Source organism: Mya arenaria, chromosome 1 (genome assembly GCF_026914265.1).
Source record: "Mya arenaria isolate MELC-2E11 chromosome 1, ASM2691426v1".
NCBI lineage: Eukaryota > Metazoa > Mollusca > Bivalvia > Myida > Myidae > Mya > Mya arenaria.
In genome coordinates this window covers 57,137,276-57,161,780 of record NC_069122.1, presented here as the reverse complement: position 1 = coordinate 57,161,780, position 24,505 = coordinate 57,137,276, and the positions used below count along the sequence as shown (strand labels likewise).

The following is a 24,505-nucleotide window of genomic DNA, read 5'->3' as shown; positions in this document are numbered from 1 at the left end:
ACTTTAAGAATATATGTGGTTATCATAGCCTGCATTCGCTCGAAATGCCTTTAAATGTTGTCTAAAAATTATAATTTTACATTGAATTACATAGGGAATAACAATGGTGGTGTGTAACCTTAACGCTCAGTCTTCTAGTGTAAAGAGAGATAACTCGTATTACATTATCAAATCAGGCCTTCATGAGTTACTCTTCTTCATAAACAATTGGAATTTTATTATCATCATCTGGAAAATTATCTTTCTGTCAGATTAATCTGTATAAAAGAGAATTGAAGTCTTATTTTAAGCGACATGTTTGTAAACGTTTTGGCAACTTTACCCCACCATACTTTTGAACTTGTCATATTATATGCTAGTAAAATATTGGGGACTATTCATATCGTTACTTCATGACCTTGTAAATCAAAACTTAACATTTTAAAACTTACTAGTAAAATGCCTTGCGAAAAGCTACATATACGATTTTTGAAATATGCTCTAGGTGTTCACAAAACAGCAACAAACATAACAGTTGTCGGGAATCAGCCTCAAGTTCCCACTGTATGTTGATGTAGTTATAAGCATTGTTAAGTATTTCTATAGACTAGTGTCAACTAATATTGATAGCTTGTTTGGAAATGCTCTTGAATAGAATAATTTATTTTAAAAAAAAGTGAAAAAGAAAGAAAGTTGGATTGCTGATTCATACTACTTACTAAAATACCTTAAAATACCAAGCAAAATTTTCCATGATAGGCATTTGTACAAAATTATGAACAAAAAATGTTATCTATGTATAAAATACATTTAAGAAGCTGTTGAATGGTAATGGAACACTTATATCATGTGCTTTATTCAGAGCAAACATTTCCAAGAATCATGTAGTTCAGAGCCGAGAGGGAAGAAGGTATTTTGCAAACTTTAGAGTCATGTCACCCAAGATAGAGATAGAAATTTGAAGAAACAAACGTATTGCTCGAGTTGAAAGATTTTGAAAGGTCTGTCTCCCTGGTGAATATGAAAATGACGTCTATTTCATGTAAGGCTTTTAAAGATGCACTCTCACAGATATACCGTTTTTACAACTTTTTTAATTTTTGTCTATTTGTTAATTCCATGTCATTATATGTTTAAATAATGCATTCAAAAAAAGTTTTATATGTTTATAATAAGTTGTCCCCACCCCCGATTTAGAAATTCCTGGAACCGCCACTGTTTGGTGTATTAAAACAATTCTATTTATTGTGGTAAATCTTATTTGGGAGTAAGAGTGCGTCTTTAAAACAGAATATTATCAGTTTCGAATAGTAAATGTATTTCGTAAAATGATAATTTAAGTATGTCAAACTCATTGTTTCCGTTACATAGCACTTACTTCGACAGCAAATGTTTCCTGTGATAAGCTAAGTACACATAAGGAAATTTTAAATTTCTAGGATCTTCGGAATACGATACCATCATACAGCGGAACTGATTGTATCACGGACATCCTTTATATAATCATATATAAGTATTTACTTTTCTAAAATCGGACAGAGGTTGATCCTTGAGGGTTGCAATGTAGGACTAGGGCCTACAGTACCAGTAAGTAATATTCTTATTTTATTAACTGCTCTAAATACATGTTGTTTTTTTAATTTATTAAATGATAACACGATATGCGTTGTTCGAATATGAGCCATTTATTGAGCCATTCATTTAGCCATTTGCGATAGTGTTAAGTGTTGATGCCTAGTGTCAGTTGAAAGCGTATTATTTACTGATTACGTTTATAAAAAAATATAATCAAAACTTTATATCAAATAAAGTAAAAGAAGTTTGTATTTTTGTTCTGTATTTCAACTGAAATCGGACGTAAAATATACGCATTATTTTGCGAAAGAAAAACGTGTTTGAGAATGTTTTCTGTATAATCTTTACATGTTGGTTCTCTAAATATCAAGTCCCTTGAGTCGATACCGAAATAATATGGTCACATTATGGTACATAGAATAGTTTACAATTTAATGGCCATATTACCGTGATGCCCTCTCCCTGGGTATACATGCAAAACATGCTTGCACTAAAATCTATGTTTTATCATATTTCAGACAAAATGATGTTACTGGGGCCCCAATTCTTGCTTTTGATACTTTTCAAAGTATCTTTGGCAAAAGAGCCATTTGATTATAAGTCTCTTTACGACAACGAATTCACCGACGAGTTCTGGACAACTTTGGTTCAGAATGTTATTGATTTGTTTTATCATCAGCGGTCATGCGGTCAAACTCAGTTCGGAGTTCTACTCTTGGGCAACCCGGAAAACAACAATCTGAACCTCTATGTTTATCCACACGTCGGAACGAACGATTATCGACCTGTCATAGATAACACTCAACCATTTTCTCCAAGCAATCCCTCTGATTTCGGAAACTATGTAGCTTCAAGGCCAGACTACATACCGCAGCTTCAGGACGCGATTCATGCTGAGGATATCTCTTTGGGGCACATGCAAAGACTCTGGAACAACTATATCAACCGATTCCAGCAGAGACCAACGCTGGTACTGCTCTACTCTTGGATAATGCCCTGTGAACAGTGCGTGCAGCTGATCTTAAACTACTTTAATTCTGAGCCGTATGCTAGTGTTCCGCATAGGGTCGTTGCGCACACAACTGAGGGTTATTTTCTCCCTTACATGTCTGAGGAAGGTAACGCCAACAGTCGAGAAAGATTGCGTAACGCAGGCATTCGCGTCTTAACGCATCGATGCTATTCATTGCCACCCTCAAATATCGAGGCAGCTTTCAACATCTCAAAGAGGTCCTTAATTGTAGCACGTGACATGACTAAAATTGAAATGGAAATGGAGCAACCAAACAGTGATAACCAGTGCATGGGTAAATGTATGGATACTGAAACATTACAAGGCTGCTTATACAGCTGTCTTCTGAAAACATCCGTATGCTGCTGTTGTCATGATAGCTACAAAGCACGAATGACAGTAGATTATGTCAATAGGTTCATGGCAGAATGTAGAAAGAAACATTTAAAGTACTGTGCACAGGAAATGATCCTGTCAACTTTGGGAAATGCCTGCACCTGCAACCTGAAACGAGAGTTGGTTGACAACATGAAACAATGTTTTACTAAATGTTCTAACCTTCCAATTTCAAAACCGTTGAACCCATACAGTCCGACAACATTTACAGGAATGTTGCAAAAGGTTGACGAATTAGCAAACTATCCTAAAGAAGTAAACTTTTGCAAAGACAGTAGAACACAAGGCACCCTTTGCTCTGAATACAACCCAAATTATCTGACAGCTGGAAGTTCTCTTTGCCGGGAGGATACACCTTGTGGCTTCTATGGCTATTCCTATAAGTGGTGCTACACGGATTACTCCAAGAAAAAGTGGGACTACTGCTGTACAGACGCTTGCGCAAGACGAGGCAATAACTACTACTGGTGTCACTCGGGAAATAAATGGCAATACTGCGGAAGCCCCGGTACAAAGACCGTGGATAACACGAATTGTCTGTCAACGAGTCCATGCGGTCTCCACCTTGATGTCAGCTCAAACACAGATTACTATTGGTGCTACGTTGATACGTTTCAAAACTACAGAAGGTGCTGTCAGCCTGGATTCCCATGTGGAAGACACGGATATAGCTACAACTGGTGCTGGACCGGATACAAGGTCCACAGTGGGAAGTGGGACAAATGCATGACATAATTCCGACACCACAAGCCATTTCTTAGGAAGAAACTGGAACTATTTGGAGAATAACTATCCATCGAACATAAATAACCATGTCAAATGAAGGAGATGGTATTGAAAAAGATCCTGTTCATATTTTATTAATCTCACTGATACACATCTGGATGATTAAATTTCGAAATTAATTTATATTTATTATGACCATGGCAATAAAGTGAAAGTGTTTGAATGTATAAACGAATATTATAAAATTGAATAGTTTGTTATATTATGCATGATACTTAATAATTTGATTTGTATATTTTCATCGCCATTCTAAAGCTCATTTTTTTCATATAAATACAAGTTTATATAGACAATTAAAGACATCACCATCCAGAACACCACTTGATCTTCGGATGTACAACTTCAGCATGTTTGTAGCGGACATTATATTGCACGCATCTACAGTGTATATTAATAATAAACGCAGCGATGGGATATTTGTTGTTGTTAAAATCGTTTATATTATTAATAATAATGTACTTCAGTCACGCACAACTTTGTCGTTAGAGAAAGGACAAATCTATTAATATTTTGTTGCACGATAAAACATACAAAAACGTACGGGCTGGAGATAGATCATATAATAAATTGTACGTCCTGTTTAACCCTTACGTTACTATTCGAGAAACAAATTCCCACATGTTTTGATAATTGTACGCAGTAAACGAAAAAAAATGTAGGAAAGGATTTTGTTTTCAAAAATGAATTGTCGTTCCAATAAAAAAATACATTCATATATAGAAAAAGAGAACAATCATGGCTGCTCAAAGATGGATTGCAAATACTTTACCTGATCCAGATGGCATCTTAACTTATACGACATCGACGTAGGTACAACGATATTTTTGTTTTGTTTTTCAACTAAAACAGCTTTTTTAATCACATGTTAGAATGTTTAAACTGCCCTCCACCCTTATCTGAATGATAAAAAATATACATGTTGACATTTAAACCTGTTCAGTCGCGTCATTTATGTCTTTCATGGTCTTGTAAGTAGCTCAACGTGCAAATCGGCGTTATTCAATATAAGCCGGCGACAAAAACATCAATACATAATTGGCTTGCAGGTATGAAGAGTAAACCGTCTCCGTTGCCTAATGGTTAAGATGTCCGCCTACGGAGCGGGAGGTCGTGGGTTCGATCCCTGGCCACGTCACACCAAAAGACGTTAAAAGTTGTTACAAGTAGCCCCTTGCCTGGCGCTCGGCGTTTAAGGGGTAGTGCTATGAAGAAAATGCCGTACTAAGTACTGGTTGTACCCAGGAAAGTTGTATGCCGTTTATCGATGCTTTACACCGAGCACGTTAAAGAACCAAGAGGTCTCTTTGCAAAGAGCTAGGGTATCGCATCCGGATCTCTTGTATCATACTATGTTTCTTCCAATGTCTGGATTTGACTGCGAATTGCTGTCACTTCTATCTCATGTCACTTATGGAATTTAAACACAATTTAAGTCGTAATGGCGTCACGGCGGGGTCAAGACATAATGCAGCCAATGTGCGCGGGCAGACCTTGATAAACTCAAATAAACAAACAGTAGAGTAAACCAACCTGAGACTGGAATATGCTTTTGTAATTATACCGTGCCCTTGATGTTGCCACGAAAGCTACGGCTTTAATACTCCTACAACAATATTGTATGATGATGGCTGTTTTTTTCAGGCGTTGTTGGGGGGTTGTAGTTCGAGAACTAAATAAAGTTTCATTACGTGCACTAAATTTAGAAGATATATGTTTTGTTTGTTTTGTAACCAGGATGTTATATTTCTTATTGGGGTTTTGTTTGAAAAAATAGAAGGGCGCAGTGCGTTGCAAAATTATATTATTTGTGAAACCTACGTCTGCCTTTGGTTGTAAACGATTTTAAGCAAACAGCTTTGGTTTATAAATAATGGCTTCAACGAAATGTCACCGATTGGAGAGGGCAAACGATCCGATAAGAGGTCTGTATCGTAAATATTGTAATACATTCTTATGTATTCAAATACTCCTAGTGCTACTTCATATAAATTATTCAACTGTACAAATAACATGAAGTCTAAATTGCAAAAAGTAATACGTGGAAGAAAAACCTGGTTATTTCTTTTCATGAAATCTTCAAAACCAAATATATCACAGAAGTTGTTTAGATGAGGTACAATACCCTTACTTGATATATACGTTGAATGTGTTAACAATTTAGAATGATCTCTTTAATTCTGTCAATAATATTGTCTACAAAATCACATTTTGCTCTTTTGAAAATTCAATTGATTTTCTTTCATATGTGCAAAGCTCGGTACATCAAAATGAAACACACTACCTATAAACGAACATCGAGCGCGTTTGTGTCTGGATTTGGGGCGGGGCGTGTTTTAAGCGCAAGAGGCATAACCTCAGTCTTTTTCGCAAGATTCGTCTTCGAATTTGGAATATTTTCAAGTCTCCCTTTGGAGGCGAAGTTTGTCTAGAATTACAAGCTTACGTCAAAACACATACATCAGCAGAAGTCCGCGATTTCAGTCATTTTTCTAGGTCGACAGTATGTTATCATAGAATGAAATTGGACATTGTTTGTTTAAACATAATTACGGTCAATCTGTTCCATGGAAGCATTTGCAATGTTGCCAGTTTCATGATGACTTACGGACAGCTTGCTGTCTTATTCTTTGCATCTTCTTTGTGCTTTTGAAGGATCTCCTTTCAAATATATTCATACTATACAGTGAACCATTTAACGATGACATCACTGTTATTATGTTGTTTGATAGCCTTCATTCCAGGTATTCCGTTTGCAACAAAAATGGTCGGGTTATTCTCATAATCTTTATATCGTCGTCATTGCCATCGAAGTGCAAATACTTAACCTTAGCCATAAATATAATCCATTCAAGATATCAAATCAAACGTGGATGTAGCTTATGCTTCCCAGGAGTTTCTGATTTAAAACGCATGCATATCTATACATGAAATACACCACTACGGCGAAACGGTTTACAAATGAGTTTCTTTTAAAGACTACTCCCTCGTTTTTAGTGTGTCAGTATTTCGGAGAAACAATATCGGGATATTGGACACAGCATTATTGTTTTCGTTTTTGGATTGGTAAAGAAAAGACGTAAAGCGTACCCATTACTCGTTCAATATAATCAAATGAAACTTAAAGCACATGCTTTCAGAGCACTTGTGCACTGTCCTCCGATATAAATATGTTTATAGAGGTGGTGGGTAACTGAATTAACTGGCGAGTACATTATCGCAATATTTATCTTGAACTATTTGTCTCACTATGTTATACTCGTATTTATTCATTTTAATATAGTTGCGAGTGCAAATATTTCCTTCACCCCCTCTTCTTTTTGCGTAGAGATGGTATATTAAGGTATCCATTCTACCTACCATTCTACCTACTTGTATTAAACTGAGAACGCATACTTTTATCTCTGTAATTGCCAAATTCAAAACATCGAAAGTAATCAATAGATTTGAAGTATTAGACTTGAACATGACTTAACCGTTTCATGGAAAAGTTGTAATAAAGATAAGAGACTTAAATATATATAAACTTCGATATATGGCCTGCCGCCGAATGAAATAGACTAGAAGAGCTGCGCATACAGTATTGGGAACATTCGAAACATCATATTTTAGTTATTGTTGTTTTGATTTATTGTTTTATATATTGAGATGATGTAGGCTACTTTATTTGGTAATAATTTGCAGCCGGTGCTATAAGAGGTGGCTTGTTTCTCGTTTTCTTTTACATTTCTATTATGTTTGCAATTTTAAAAGAAGTTATGATAATGAAAAATGAAGATTATCGTTTCTATATGCAAACAAAATTTATCTTTGTTTAGTTCGTACTATTATGCATGATGTACAAATTTAGTATAAGTGTACCGTACGTTATATTACATGCAGTCTCAAGTGTACAGTGCACCTGAACTCCAATTTATTCTTTATTAGTCGACTCCCTCCCCTCCCCCCGCATATTTCGTTCCTTAAAGAAGAAACCTAAGTTACGAGTCATGCAACTACTATGTAATGTTAAAATGCTTGACAAGTTCACAGTTCACAAATTTTCAACAACTTCTTAGTGTGAAAAACTCAAAATTTGTATGATATTATAGGTTCCCATAGTTGTACCATTCACATTCGCATCATTCATATATATATATAAAAGATAAACAATCAGGTTTGTTCAGTTTGAACAGTTTTTACTGGCCCAGCCGGCCGAAATATTTAATGCGACATCGACATAGGTACGTCGTTGTAAACTGTTTTACAAACGTAACGTGATCAAAACGGGAAGCTTGCAAATCACCTTAAATAAATTGAGGCTCTTATGTTCGAGCTGTTATTTTGTTTGACGCTTATCGGACAAACACATCGGACCAATCGGCGTAGGCAAATATCAAACAGCGGCACAAAACAGCATAAATAAGTTTCTTAATGGTTTGCAGATTTAACCTTGTTAGACCTACATACGCTGCTTTGATTCTAATAAATTCTCGTAGATGCAGCAAAATCCAACATCTGCTTGTGACGGTTGGGTGGGAGCGTGGGGGAGGATGCCCGCATTTGGCGTAAAGAAAAAAATAAAATTAAGGATCCTATACCAAACTTATGGAAACCAAGTAAAATTCTCGAATAATTTTTAATGTTTTATTGAAGGAATAGTAGCCTATTCGCCATTTTAATGACCTTGCTGCCCTAAACTTGTTTTCTCGTCGATGTCAACAACGTATTTCGCCTTGTTTGTGCCGGTATGAAATACAGGTGCATCCAATATCCCTGCTGGCGTTTATAATGTTTCATACTGTATATTTATAATTATATTTTATTTTCGGTTGTCGTAAAATGTATTTTTATACTATGTTAATATAACTATATGGATGATTAAGGTTTTTTTCGTTGTATTTTTATTTTGTATCGCATGTCTATGGACATAAAACAAAATATATTTTCATTACATTTTAAAGCAAATGTTTCACGTGAATAAGCGTTGTTTATTGTGTTAATAATACTAATTTCACTGAGCGCATCAAAGAACTCTGTTATTGGTTGTTATGATTTAATTGTAAAATAGTGCATGTAAGAAAATGAACTCACAATCGTTCAAATGTTCAAAAATATAAAACTCTTTTACTAATGACATGTTCTATACTTATAAAGTCTTTGTGAAAGTAAAAGGAAAGAAACATCTGGTAAACCTATAATACAGTATATCTAAATACAAGAGTTATATTACAAAAAGAAAAAGAAAACCAATGTACAGGAAATGAAACTAACCCCAAAATACAATGACCTGACCGAACCGTTTTGCTACATCCTTATACTTGATCATGAATAAACCTGAATAAATAACACACAGTTGCCAAAGAGCATAAAGTTAACACGAAATGTCCGATAACATTGGAACAATAATTATAAATAAATATAAGAAATACAGCTACATAATAAACACACACAAAAGGGTATACGTAGTCGCAGTTTATTGTGCCCCAACATTACACAATACAACTCGAAATTTCTGTTATGTACTTTCTTGTACTGAAAGTCCAATGTGACTATTTCTAGATCGTTGTGCGCAAACGATATTGTAACAACATATAGTAACATCACCATAATGTATTTCCTTATTTGTTCTTTTTTAAATTATTGGGCACTTTGGTTTTCCGGATGGCTGTTTCTTCGGTTTCGGTTTCTTACCGTCTGGATTTTCTGATGGTTTTTCGACAACAGGGGTGTCCGTTAAGACAGGCTTCGGCATTTGGATCGGTCTTGGATTAGCCTGATCTACTGAGAAGTTGGCTTTTTTGTAAATGTCCAACCAGACGTTGTACTCATCTACAAGTTGCTTATAGTATGTGTTGTCTTCTGATAATTCGGCCTTAGCCTTTTCTATTTCTTGTAACTTCAATTCCAGATTCTCAATGTATTGCGACCCAATTCTCATAAACCCGTGATTCTCAAACTTTTCAATGGACTCTAGCGCCTTCTTTTTGACTGACTCTTCCTTTGGATTTATATTTGGAAACTGCTCCAATGTACGTGGAAGTTGATGTGACTGACGTTGAACTTCATCATCTGAAAAGAATTATATTTGAGAACAAACCATTGTTTTTCACATTTACACGATGTGAAATAATGAGTATGTATCAATGGACTTCTTAGTTTTCACACATTCATCATAAACATCATGTTTCCTGTTAAGGCGTATTGGTCTGATTTTAATATAAAGTTAAAAAGCTTTCGAAAATAATCCATTAACCGTACCAGTCTCGCCCTTAACCATTTCGTAAACAAGTTGCTCTTCGTCGACCTTTGAATCCATGAATTCCTGCAAGACAGCTCTTGCCTGTAGATAAAGTTTTGTTGCAGTAAATTGCAGCATCTTATCATAATGATTCGCCATATATTTGAATTGCAGTTCATGAAGATGATGAATGCTTTAGCATAAATAAGAATATAAACAATGTTAAAAAAAGGAAAATATAAATCATCAACAACGTATATATTGAAAAGAAAGTTATGAAATAATTGAAATTGCTCTAAAATTGTTGGAATTAAAACATCATATCACCTATTTACCTTTGATCCATGGTAATCTTCCCGCTTTGTGAATTCGTCAACAAGAGTGTTGATGTCTTCAAAGTATTCGTTGTAACCATGCGGATTTGCATACTTTTTCTCTTTGATTTTCTGTTGAATTTCCATGTCCAGTATTTCTATCGACCTTCTACTTCTTTCAAGGGAGTATTTCTCTACCATTGACTTGAATAGTTCCAAATGTTTTTCGAAACATTCCTTAAAATATAAGAGAAAACGCTTGCAAAGAGAAATTGTTAAGTAATCACCGACTTTAATGATTATCCTTTTCAAACTTTTTAACATATGTACTTTGAATAAGATGAAACAGACACATTAGCTAAAACTCAATCTTGGTTTACTATAGTGTTTTCACAAACAGAGCCAACAAAACGTAACTACGCAAACTCTTCCTCGATAGCATTATCAGTTCTAAGTTCCCAAAACACAAATGCCTACTTACTGCCGCTTTTCTGTTAAATATATCGCCGTCATCTACCACAACTAATTCTCGTAATTTCTTTACAGCCACTTTCATGCAGTCATTGTGATATCTCTCAAGCCCGCTCTCATTTGGCATATGTTTGTTTATCCTCTTTTTCATTTCTTCTTGGTAGCATTCAGACGCTTTCCGTACTGCAAACTGATTTTCCTCGTCAGCCATCAGTTTCATAGCATCTTGTAAACACGGTGCCGTGTTTTCCTTCACGGAATTCATGTAGCTTATTATCATCGTTCTCAGCACTTAAATTAGACAAACACTTTTTTAATAAACATAAACAGTGTTCCCATTTATGAAAGGCTAATGTTGTTTGATTTTAGTAATTTATTATTGAGGTAATTTAAGAATATGAGGGCTTATTTGTTAAACAATAATCAATTTATAGACGCAATAAGTTGAGTTGTTTTCCTTTCCTTAACATCAAATACTCGCCTTTTTTTCTTTTTGGAACTGTTAAAGTATAACAGTCCGTTTATTAGATCATAAAAGCAACAATGTCACAGGTAATAAAGTAATACATAGACAAAGATTTAAAAAAATATATACACTCAAAGTATCTATTGAATGTACTTAAGGTTTTTTATAAAGTCATTTAGGAATCGGTAATTGACATTTTGTATTCGTAGGTATGTTTCTAAAGCAATCAGATCGTAATATAAATAAGACAATATGTTTATGGGCTTCATTCTCCGGTCGCATATGAAGTATGTTTTATAAATACAGTAACATATTTGGCTTAAAACAATATTAACACAGTTGTATTCTTTTTGGTGTATCTTATATCCTATTACAATATATTTGATATCATTAAACATTTTATTTATACCACATTTTTTAAATAAGGCATTTATCGTCGACCAAACATTGGATAATGAAGAACAATGGATAAAAAAATGTTGATAATCTTCAACTTCCTTGCAACACATACACAGGGGACTGTCTCTCAATTTCCATGTAAATAAATTTAAGTTAGTCGCCACTAAATTATTTAATAATTTAATTTTGAATTGTTTAACTTTGTTGTCAACGATAGATTCATGAACTATATAATACCATGATTTCCACTCGATACTTTCTTGTACACGTTTATTCCAGTATCTATGGATATACGGTGTTTCGAAAATTTGCCGGACAAAGAGCTGATATATTTCCTTGTTTGTCATTTCGTTATTTAGTTTGTTCCCAAACCATATTAAAAGTTTTGAATTGACATTAGTATTTATTGATTCATTTGATTTCACAGATATTTTCCATTGGATCGGAATGGCATTTTTAACTATATTTAGTTCCGCTATCCAATTAGTTTTGTTTTTAAGTTTATCTAGAATCAGATTGGTGTCTATAATGCCAGTATTTGAAAGTATGTCGTTTACGAATATTAAATCCGATTCAATCCAATTCTTAAACAGTAAGCTTTTTTTTAGTATGTTTTATAAATTTATTGCCCCAGATAATTTCTTTTCTAATATCATAAAAGGTATTGGGTATTTTAGTTTGGTTGGCATTCAGTTGTTTAAAATGAATCCACGTTGAAAGTAGTTGATTATAAAATTTGGTTAGTTTATATGTGATAGGTTGTAAAGATTTGATAGATTCTATGTTCATGTAAAAGATGAGGAAATTCTTTCCGAACTGGTCAAGCAGTACAGATGGTATAATTTTCCAGTTAGCATTATAAGATGTGTTGCCCATTTTAATTTCATAGTTTTAGAGAAAAGTCCAAAGTCTGGCATATCTAAACCACCCTCAAGTTTATTTCCAATAATTGTTGTGCGCTTTATTTTGTCTCTTTTTCCGTTCCATAAAAATTCGAAGATCATCGAGTTAATTGTCTTAATAATGAAATCGGGTGTAACTATATTTTGGGCTAAGTATACTAGTTTTGGAAAAAGTAATGACTTTATAACAGTTATCTTCCCCAAAAAGGTGAATATTCGTTTACTCCATGAATTATTAAGTTGTTTACATTTTTCGATTTTTTCAGTCCAACTTAAATTTACACATTTATATTTATCATTGCCAAAGAAAACCCCCAGAGATTTTATGTACTCAGTTGTAAAATTAATACCATGAATCAATTTGATACTTTTGTATTTTGATCTACCTATCCAAAGACCATGCGTTTTTGTCCGATTAAGTTTAAGACCTGAATGTTTTCCAAAGGTATCTATTATTTCAAGAACAATAGGTATTTCCTTTTGGTTTTTAAGAAATAATGTTGTGTCATCAGCAAGCTGTGTAACTTTTATATGTTTTTCCTGTATCTTTATACCTTCGTACATTTCACAACTTTTTAATTTCATTGATAGAACTTCAACAACTATTATAAAAAGCAAAGCAGATAGAGGACATCCTTGACGGACTCCACGATGTAGATAAAATGAGTCAGATATCCATCCATTATTTGAAATTTTTGATGTTATATTGCAGTAAAGGGTTTTAACCCATTTGATAAAAGATTCTTTAAAGCCAAATTTAGTCAAAATATTAACCATGAACGGCCATTCAACTGTGTCAAAGGCTTTTTTTTAAAATCTAAAAATAGTATTGCTCCTTCTTGATTGAGAATATCAGTATAGTCTATTACGTCTTCTATTAATCTAATATTAAAACATATATTTCTATGTTTTATGTACCCTTGCTGATCAAGGCTTATAATACTCGGAAGAACCAATTGAAGGCGATTTGCTAGAATATTTGCTGCGAGTTTATAATCTATGTTTAAAAGAGAAATCGGACGCCAATTCTCAAGATTTTCTGGATCGTCTTAACGAGTATAACTTGATCATTCAATTCAACTGAGGGTTAAACTAAGAGTGACAGTGTTGCCTTCGAAGATAGGAATACAGATTTGATCGGAAATTTTATTCAGACTTACTTCTTCCATTTACATGCTTTCCAGATATGAGTTTCTTTGGGCTACATTCGCAAAGGTATTGGTGCAAGTCGTTTATCTGCTGCAGAAATTCGGACTCAATCTTTGAATCCGGCATAGATTCCAATTGGTCGGGCCTCGTGCATGGGATCGGGATGCCAAAGCATGTCCTTTTTTTGAAATACCTTCGAATAAGTCGCCTTGGTTCGTTAAATTTATTTGCACCATCCAATTTCCCATTCTTGTACATTAATCGCCGTTCAAGAAATACCTCTTTCGATATATCGGATTGGAGTCCAAAATCTCGTAAAACAAGAACCAAATTCGGAAAAAAGAAGTCAAGGAAACTGTCGTCTTCACTTTCACCTTTTGTAACCGTCACATTAGAATGAACCACTTTAAGAAACCTGTAATTTAAAAAAAAACAACAACAACAGATGAAGATGTTTATTATTATGGTAATATTGAATAGTGTCTATTTTGTCAAGTGTTTTTCTAAATGCGGTAAACTCTTTGTTTGCAGTGGCTCAAATAACACACAAGAAACTCCCTGACCTATGTTTACTTCAAGAACATATACTCTCCAGATGTAATTTTCACGTTTTTGTTTTTGTTATTAATTAGGCAAACACATAGTTTGAACCATTTCAAGTATTATAAGGAAACCCGTTGGCCGAATGCAACTACAAGCTAAGCGCTTGAAGCAAAACAATCTAGGAAGTCAATTTTCACAAAACAATGAAATTGGCTGACATAAACTATTGAATTAAAACCAATATATATTTCAATCGTCATCGATCTTAAAAAATGTGTTCTGACTTGAACCACGTTAAATCTAACTATTAGGAAAACGAATGTCATTTAAACAAACGTAACCACCCTCTTATCTGTCTTCCATCAATAACTTGACAGGAAAAACGTTAAACATGATGATTTGAAATTTCTTACCGAAATTTCTTGATGTCTGAAGCATCAAAGACGCCTTTCGTATTGTAGACAAGTACATTGCACAGCAACGTTGCAATAAGGAATATCCAAGTGTCTTCTTGAATTTGAACCTACAATCACATTTTGAACTTTTTATCAATGGCAATAAATGCAACCGGCACTCCTTATAGGAAATTGAAGCGGTTGATTAGATATTAAATGCGTGAAAAATAGCAATGAATTCAAGTTACGTTTTGCATTTTCTGAATATGACAATCATTGTAATTGGCTGTTGTATGTTGCTGAAGAAAATATAAAGAGTTTGTTGTTATGAAAAAGCATCGACCTGAAATACAATCCATTACATCAATCGTAAATTGAATATGTGGATATTTGTTTCAGATCTGTTTTCAAACATAGAACTCCACTTGTAAAGGTTCTATACAACTGTATAACCTTCATATTAAACAATCCAATTGTCATTTAAACACGTTCGTTTTACGATGCTCTTAATTTCGTTGATTGAGACTGTTTGAACAACATACAAGCCCCTTTAATCTTATTTTTTTAAACATAAACGCCATTGTTGAATTTAGAAATAGTTTTTTTTTCTTCAGTCATCACCGGAATGAAAACTGTGAAAACCGCATAGAGAACTGTAATCATCAAACAAACCTTCTCTGGATCATCGATTCCTTCCGTATCGAGAAAAACAATGACCTTCCCTTCCTGAGTAGGATGCGGTCTGCACATGATCCATATTCCTTGGGTCTGTGCGTTGTCAGAATGCCCAACAGTGAAATATTCTTCTGAAACTATAGATATAATTTATTAAATCCATGTATATCGAATGGAGAAAATATCAAATGGGTAAAATTATCTAACGCATACCGTTCAATTAAGGTTAAATAGTATATATGCCCTGTGCAATTAAACGGGTTTTTTGTTAAAACGTTTGTCTTTGAGCTTGTTTCTGTAGCTTTTCATATAAATATTAACATATTTATTAATGAGTAGGAAACAAGATTGGACTAATTTACATCCGATAGGCAAGCTGCATGAATTGCCAACATAAACTTATGACTATCATAATAATGATTAGGATTGCATATAACTTTATGATTCCTAGTTGTCAAAGACAAACAAACACAACTCTACTTTTATTAGTTTCGTTTTATATAGAACTGATTGTTTTTGAATTACAGGTATGACAAAAACATATTTCAGTTTGTAATAATATATAACGAACGCTGAATACATTGTACTTAATTTGTTTTCCTTCTTCTTGGTGACATTAATCTATTTACATTTGTGTTTGTTACAAAGTAATTTTTTACTTTGGATGATTGTTTATTTAAAAGAATTGGACAAACTTTACAAAACAATGACTTAATAAATACCAAATTTCATTTTTTGTGAATGTATTTTGTAACAACTACAAAAACAAATGATTAAAGTAAGATTTTAAAACGCCTTGTGGCACTTGTCGCACAGTGCCTGTATAAACCCGGTTCACATACAACCTGCGAGTTTTTGTCATCTGATTTAAAGTGACAAAATCAATACTTACATATGTAAAACAAACCATTGTTTTCGACATTTATTAATAATTTTTGGTAAATTTAATCAATTGTATCAAATTTGGCAAATCTTATTTGAGAGTAATAGTGCAGGGCTATGACACTGAGTCGACATCTGTTGGAAGTGATGGGTTTTTAAAATTGCTAAAGCATCTACCACATAAGACAAACTATATATTCACATATACTTTAAGCGGGGGTACTAAATATGGGAATGAAGTAGGGAATGGAGATTTGCGTAGTAGCGTTCACAAATAGAATACGTATTATACGACCTTTGTGGGACAATAGGTCAATGCTGTCGATCTATAGAATTACAGTCGTATAACTATCTCACAGAAAGGGCGTTATATGGTGAAACATTTCACGTTTTGACATTGAACAATCGAAGGACAATCTTAGAAAATCCCAGCGAATCTTATGACCTTAAATGACCTTACATGACCCCTTAGTTGAATAAAGTCATATGCTCATCTTAGGACATCTTAGAAGATAGCAATGGGCCTGTCATTGAGATTTACATTTGAGACTGATTTATTTTCAAAACTGTACGCCTACGTCATCATTTTCCGTTGCGAAAATCCCCAAACATTTTAAGACACACCCACGATTGTCTTATTTTGATTTAGTATTCATTATTTCTTACTCTATTAGGACTCGCTACATAAACTGGAGAACAAAAGATAAATATAAATTGTGGACGTTCGCCTTTTTTCTGACCTAGACGACCTAGTTATTAAATCTTAACAATACTCATATACTCATATACTCAACATCTAATTAAGTATACTTTTATTTCCATAATAATAGTTTCACAACTAAATAATTATTACTCACCACCACACTTCTGTACAAGGCGACTAAGAAGGTACGATTTTCCAGTCCTCAGACATCCAGCTACAGCTATGACACATAATGGCTCCTCAATTTTGCTAAGTTCCTCAAGGGTATCATGGTTGTAAGACAGTGCGTTTCCCTTACCATCATCGTGTTTGACGATTAGTGGCAATGGTCTCTCGAACAATGAGAGTTTGTACCTAGAATGGCAGGTTGCGATGTTGGCATATTGTAATGCATATTCTGGTAAGGTGCATGTTTCTATCATTTAAGGAGTAATTTGCATATCTGCATACGTGTAACATTTGGATTTCATTGCCGTATTAGTAGGTTTGAATTAAAATGATAAAAAGCGTCATAATCAAAGACAATTTGATAAATCAGACCTATCACTTCATTGAAATATAGCTTATCAGATTACTTATCGCACCTGTAAGTATCTAATGAAAAGTTGATCTAAGAGTTTTTCTTGAAAATCACCAATTTCTGTTTCTTTGTGAACTACTTACTTGTCTGCAAGTTTTACATTAACAGCTTTGGCACTGAAATAAGAAAAGGAGGAAGTCTACTTCGTAGTTGAATCAGTTGTTGTTACACTTCATTTCATTTACAGATCAATGATAATTCATTAACATTATTATATGTATTGTTTCAACATTGCGTTTGTACGCATAGATTATTATGTCAAACATACGCGGCCGTTTTATTACCACATGACTCTTGTTGGGGTATCGGGGCTTTGCTTCAAAGTAAGATAAAACTGTACATTTGCAAAGTTATAATACAGTTTCATTAATGGTATGTCATGTATGATTTGAGTTCGTTAACTGCAGAGTATTACGCAAACTTCCATTACTCAACACTGAATGTCCATGATATTCGATTGCTTTGTTCGAAAACGAATATAGGGTAAGCACTATAGATTATTGAAAAGCAAACGACGGAGAAGCTATGCATTAAAACATGATAGTGTACAAGTAGATTTAACACAGTAGGATGTGCATCGCTTAGTACCGATGCTCTTTAAATGACATGTTAATAGGAAAACCGCACATGAGGCCAAAATAATAATGATTAGGTTTTCAGTCACCGCCGCATTCATTCTTCCCAAACCATTCCATTTTGTATAATCTTAACACGATTTTCCTAAAACATATGATTAAATTTTAAGAAGGGAATACTTGAAAGTATCAGTATTACATTATTTACACCTTTTCGCTTCCGATGATAAATATTGCAATACATTATTTAATCGCATTTCTAGCTGGTCATACCACCAAATCGACATTATACAATATTCTTGATTGTATACTTGGATACTTCGAGTCACAAATAAAGAAAGAAAGTTTGGTTGCAAAGGTCCTCTTGGGTAATTTTTATAACGCTTATATTTGTTTAAAAGATTGTTAAACATTAATATTTCAATGTTGGCAACTTTCATTTACTGTCTGTTTACTGTATTTGTTTAAGGCTTATGTGCAAAACTGATAACGACTCACTGATGAAATGTATCGTTAAATGCAGCCCACCTAATGATAGGACGTAGGTTACCCCGTTCAAAACCGCTGTATAGGTTTGATTGGTTGTCATTAATGCAACCACAATTGTAACCACAGCCCCCCCCCCCCCCAGGTCTGGGGGTATACCGGGGATAGCCGGGGAAATGGGTCGTTTTTTTACCTTTCAGGTGGCCCCGCAGTGCCGGGTGAATGCGGTGGTTTTGTCTTTGCTTTAAATATAGCGGGGAATGGGCCTTACCTTGGGTCCCTGGGGTGCGGGGGCATTTGGTGGGGATTTTACCATCTGTTCGTCCCTGCAGGGCTGGGATTTTAGCCGGGGTTGGCTGGACTGAAAGTCAAAGTCCCCGCTATACCCCGGACCTGGGGGCCGTGGTTACAATTGACTGGTGCATAAATTAGAGTTCCGTAACCAGGAAGTGAATTTAAAAAAAATCAGTGATAATTAAAAATGTGAGGTTGAACTGACGTGTCCAATACATTGTTTTATTGTTTTTTTGGTTTTTTTGTACATTGACGTGGATATGTTTATAGTTTATATGTTTGTAGAGCGGTAAAATACGTCTGCGTTTCAATAGAAAACATTGTTCAATAAAAGTCCCCGCCCTTGGTGAAAATACTATTTGATAGCTATGATGTAACAAAAGCATGTCTGAACATATGCACATTTATTGACGTGTTTGGAGATCCACTCTTAGCCAATTGAACTCAAAAACTACTTTAGATAAGAGAATAAAAAAAGCTCAATGCGTTACGTGTTATTGAATGCAATCGAAATTGAGATCAATGAGATGTCAGAAAAAATAAGTCACATGTTTAAAAAAAATTCAAGGTTTACGTCTTAAGGGCACCCGGATAAATCATTAACTAGTAAACATTGCAACCACATACAGCACATCTGACTTGAAGATGACTTTAAGCCGAAGTGATTATATCTCCGTCTTCTGTTACGGTAGCATATTTGAAAATAACATAGGTAAAACTATAGAAACTGTTTGCAAGCCCATGAGCCTAAATCTTTACCAATTTCTGCTTATAAGCCCTAGGATAAAAGCAACGAAACACTAAGCTATAATCCACGGAATTGAAACCATTTAGGCTCACGTACCTCACGCTTTCTTCAACCAAGTATCATTTCTTGGTTGCAGGACAGATTGTTTTCCCAATTGGCATAATTTATTAATGGTAAATGGTAATGTTTCCTCAAATATTGCAAGTTTGTTCATATTATGATTTGTTTCATGTTAATTTGAGAGATTTTGAGTAATTTGATATTATATTGACTATATACTGTTTACGAATTAATCTATATTAGTGATGCAGGAGTTCTTTTCTTTTTTGGACAACTGAAGGATAACATATTTACGTGCGAGAACGAGTGAATATATTTTCAAATGAATGCAATAAATGTTTTTTTCATACTCTTCTTACTGAAGGAAAAGGGTTTTTATGTTCAATTCATAAGGCTTATTTATAAGAAAAACACGATAACCTAATTATATCAAGTTCTACATTCCCAGCGATTGCACTGAAATATAACCATGGGAACTTTAGTCTAACATTGTAATAGTAAGCATGTTTTGGTCAAAAATACCCCGTCTTTCCATCTCCACTCGAGGCTAACACAGTACGAGTAGCTGTAGCTTGAACTTTGCTGCTGAAATACATGATTAGAAAACAACAATTTCATTTCATCATGTGTAATAATTTTGGAACTCAACATTCATGCCAGATACCATCATGTGTATATAAAACTCTACATTTACGTCAGATACCATCATGTGTATATACAACTCTACATTTACGTCAGATACCATCATGTGTATATATAACTCTACAATCACGTCAGATACCATCATGTGTATATATATAACTCTATATTCATGCAAGATACCATCATGTGTATATACAACTCTATATTCACGTCAGATACCATCATGTGTATATTCAACTCTACATTCATGCCAGATACCATCATGTGTATATAACTCAACATTCATGCAAGATACCATCATGTGTATATATAACTCGACATTCATGTCAGATACCATCATGTGTATATAACTCAACATTCATGCAAAATACCATCATGTGTATATATAACTCTACATTCATGTCAGATACCATCATGTGTATATAACTCAACATTCATGCAAGATACCATCATGTGTATATACAACTCTACATTCATGTCAGATACCATCATGTGTATATACAACTCAACATTCATGTCAGATACCATCATGTGTATATACAACTCAATATTCACGTCAGATACCATCATGTGTATATATAACTCTACAATCACGTCAGATACCATCATGTGTATATACAACTCTACATTCACGTCAGATACCATCATGTGTATATACAACTCTACATTCACGTCAGATACCATCATGTGTATATACAACTCAACATTCACGTCAGATACCATCATGTGTATATATAACTCTACATTCACGTCAGATACCATCATGTGTATATACAACTCTACATTCATGTCAGATACCATCATGTGTATATACAACTCAACAATCACGTCAGATACCATCATGTGTATATATAACTCTACATTCACGTCAGATACCATCATGTGTATATATAACTCTACATTCACGTCAGATACCATCATGTGTATATATAACTCTACATTCATGTCAGATACCATCATGTGTATATACAACTCAACATTCACGTCAGATACCATCATGTGTATATATAACTCTACAATCACGTCAGATACCATCATGTGTATATACAACTCTACAATCACGTCAGATACCATCATGTGTATATATAACTCTACAATCACGTCAGATACCATCATGTGTATATACAACTCTACAATCACGTCAGATACCATCATGTGTATATACAACTCTACATTCACGTCAGATACCATCATGTGTATATATAACTCTACAATCACGTCAGATACCATCATGTGTATATACAACTCAACATTCACGTCAGATACCATCATGTGTATATAACTCAACATTCATGCAAAATACCATCATGTGTATATACAACTCTACAATCACGTCAGATACCATCATGTGTATATACAACTCAACATTCATGCCAGATACCATCATGTGTATATATAACTCTACAATCACGTCAGATACCATCATGTGTATATATAACTCTATATTCATGCAAGATACCATCATGTGTATATATAACTCTACAATCACGTCAGATACCATCATGTGTATATACAACTCTACATTCATGCAAGATACCATCATGTGTTTATAAACTCTACATTCACGTCAGATACCATCATGTGTATATACAACTCTACATTCATGCAAGATACCATCATGTGTATATACAACTCTTCATTCACGTCAGATACCATCATGTGTATATAACTCAACATTCATGCCAGATACCATCATGTGTATATACAACTCTACATTCATGCAAGATACCATCATGTGTATATAAAACTCAACATTCACGTTAGTCGTTAAATTCCCTTTACGACAATGCTACGTATATGCTTAATAAGACAAAACATTCCTGAAATAATCATGCATCACTGGTATTCACTTCATTCACTGAAATTTTAACAGGGAATAAGCTTGGTCTATTTTCTATATTTTGCTTATATTAGAGTAAACATGTCTGTGGTGTTTAAACGTTTGTGTCATTAGTTGATTGCCTTGCCTTGTGCCTCTGAACAGTGTGTAGTCTTTAATGTTTGATTACCGGGCTTGTTCCCAGAACTTTTCATTGTATTATGAACTAAGTATGTCTTTGAAATGGGTTTGTAATATTCTTTTTTAGTGAGTACTAGTTCGAGAATCGAGGTATATTGTTTGCATCAAATCATACCGTGCAGCCCTGGGAAATATGTTTCATTATTTTTCAATACTTGCACTAAACTTTGTATGCAGCACTTTTTTCAATATTAAGACCCGCTGCGGTATATTTATTCACGTGGGACAATAGATCAATGCTTGCCCTTGAATGATAGATAGTAAAGAGAGATAGCGGCTAAGACCGTATTTTTTGTAAACGCTCTCAACAAAGTAAACACATATTTATTGATTTAAAAACTTCATAAGGTCTGATTGTTTAATTTAGATATAATGGAATGTTCGTGATTGTAACTAGCACATACTATTCATCATAGTGGTTTATATTTTGGAAACACATTAGTTTCGTTGCTTTTTGATAATTATAAAATATTCAAAAGAAACGCATATAACATAGCGTAAAACAACTAATGCATTTAGATAAAAAAGATCATATCGATCAATCTATTGAAAAGTGCCTCCAGAATAGCTTATCAGAGCTTATTCGATACGGCGACGACCGATGGGATAGGATGAACGTCGCAGTCAAGGCTCTAAGCCTACATGTAAAGATTCATTACATCCTGATAGAGGTGACGCGAACAGAGCACGGTCGATCTCTCATTTAGCCGACTCCTCACATTCTGTGTCCTCTCTCAGTTGTGCAATGATATGTATGTCATCGTTTTTACACAACAACTTTTGTTGTGCTAAATTATTCGCGTTGGCTTAAGACCTAACTAAAGAATGTGTGTACATTTTCACATTTCGGTTTTTAAACTTCTCTACCAACAACAGGGGAATGCGGTTTGGTCAAGCCATAATGCAGCCAAAAGGCGGTGGCAGGCCTTTTAAAACTTTGACACCACCCAACGTTCGAGCGCTCCCCAGCATCGAAACGCCAGTCTTGTATAACGATACGCATCGACAGTAGCATAATATATCGGTTCATTTTCGAAATACATGTATCCACTACGCAAAAACTCATATTTCTGAATTAAAAAGAATATGACAAAAGAAATACTAAAGTTGTGAAATATTATAAATAGTACCCTCCTTCTCCCTGAATCCTTTGGCTACTGTCATGCTCATCCATTAGGACCTTTAAAGAAAAATGTAATTGAATTATTTAAAGATATCAATATCGAAACAGGAAAAGAAACACATAGTGCTAGGAAGTCAGATTGATACTTTTACATCTAGTACGTAAACGAATATACATTGATCAAGCTGTTAGCTTTAACAGTTTCTTATTAAATACAAAATGAAGCGAATTAATGGCAGTCCGGCCAAGGCCCTAGGTACTTGTTGCAAGAAACTTTTTTGACCAATTCGTCAGTCATTAGTCATTATTACATGTCCGAATAAAAATAACAATCATTTTTTGACACATTGTCTAGGCCATTTACATGTTTACGAAAGTAATTCAATATGTGGCACAAATTAATGCATGATATATACATATACAATTGTAGCAAATGGCTCGTTACGGCAACATACATTATTCAGCATTCATTTATGTGACGTAGGCGCCATTCTGTATCATTCATATACGTAAACAACCTTAAAATATTGCTTTAACATTTAAACAGTGTTTTGCATGTTCTTCGACAGTAGTTTTAAGCGTGAGTTTTCTGAATAGTCAGCATGCAATAAAGTTGAATACAGTTTGTTTTTGCGTGAAATCCAGGGTCGGATCCAGGATTAGATGTAAGCGGGCATATCTTCGAGGTGTGCATTTTAACTAGCGCCCCTCCCTAAGAAACAAAAGTATTTGGTTTAAAGTGTTGACATGGGGTTCGGGGGTACACTTTCAAAGAAAATGTTAACAATTTCTTGTCCGAAATGGTGCATTTTGGGGGTATTTCTTAAATATTCTTTTCCAATATTGAAATAAAAAGCAATCTTGGGCGATTTATAGGGCCTGGATCCGCTAGTGATATCAGTTAAATTTCAACGAATAAGTTTTTATAAGAAATAAGAAAAGGTAAAAGAGAGAATATAACACATAACTTGTACGTGTATTTCTATGTTTAAACTACTTTTTGACATCTACATTCAACCAAGTATACGTCCTTGGTACACGTTTTAAAGGTGCAGCCAAAAACATGTTAAGCTTACGTTTTACCTCATAAAGGTTTTAAAAAGGGCCATATAT

The 24,505-nt window shown here is 34.2% G+C and overlaps 2 protein-coding genes across 2 annotated transcripts; one reads left to right on the top strand and one right to left on the bottom strand.

Annotated features, from left to right (window-relative positions):
- Positions 1-1,509: 1,509 nt before the first annotated feature.
- LOC128235775 (uncharacterized) lies at positions 1,510-4,155 on the top strand. Its single transcript, XM_052950576.1, has 2 exons — positions 1,510-1,566; positions 2,073-4,155. The coding sequence occupies exon 2, from the start codon at positions 2,078-2,080 to the stop codon at positions 3,695-3,697; it is 1,620 nt and encodes a 539-aa protein (XP_052806536.1). The 5' UTR covers positions 1,510-1,566; positions 2,073-2,077; the 3' UTR covers positions 3,698-4,155.
- Positions 4,156-9,118: 4,963 nt separating this feature from the next.
- Positions 9,119-10,904, bottom strand: LOC128237866 (uncharacterized). The gene is made up of 4 exons (XM_052953449.1): positions 10,761-10,904; positions 10,301-10,516; positions 9,986-10,067; positions 9,119-9,796 (listed from the first exon to the last, which is right to left on the bottom strand). The coding sequence occupies exons 1-4, from the start codon at positions 10,899-10,901 to the stop codon at positions 9,360-9,362; spliced, it is 876 nt and encodes a 291-aa protein (XP_052809409.1). The 5' UTR covers positions 10,902-10,904; the 3' UTR covers positions 9,119-9,359.
- Between the last annotated feature and the right edge of the window lie 13,601 nt (positions 10,905-24,505).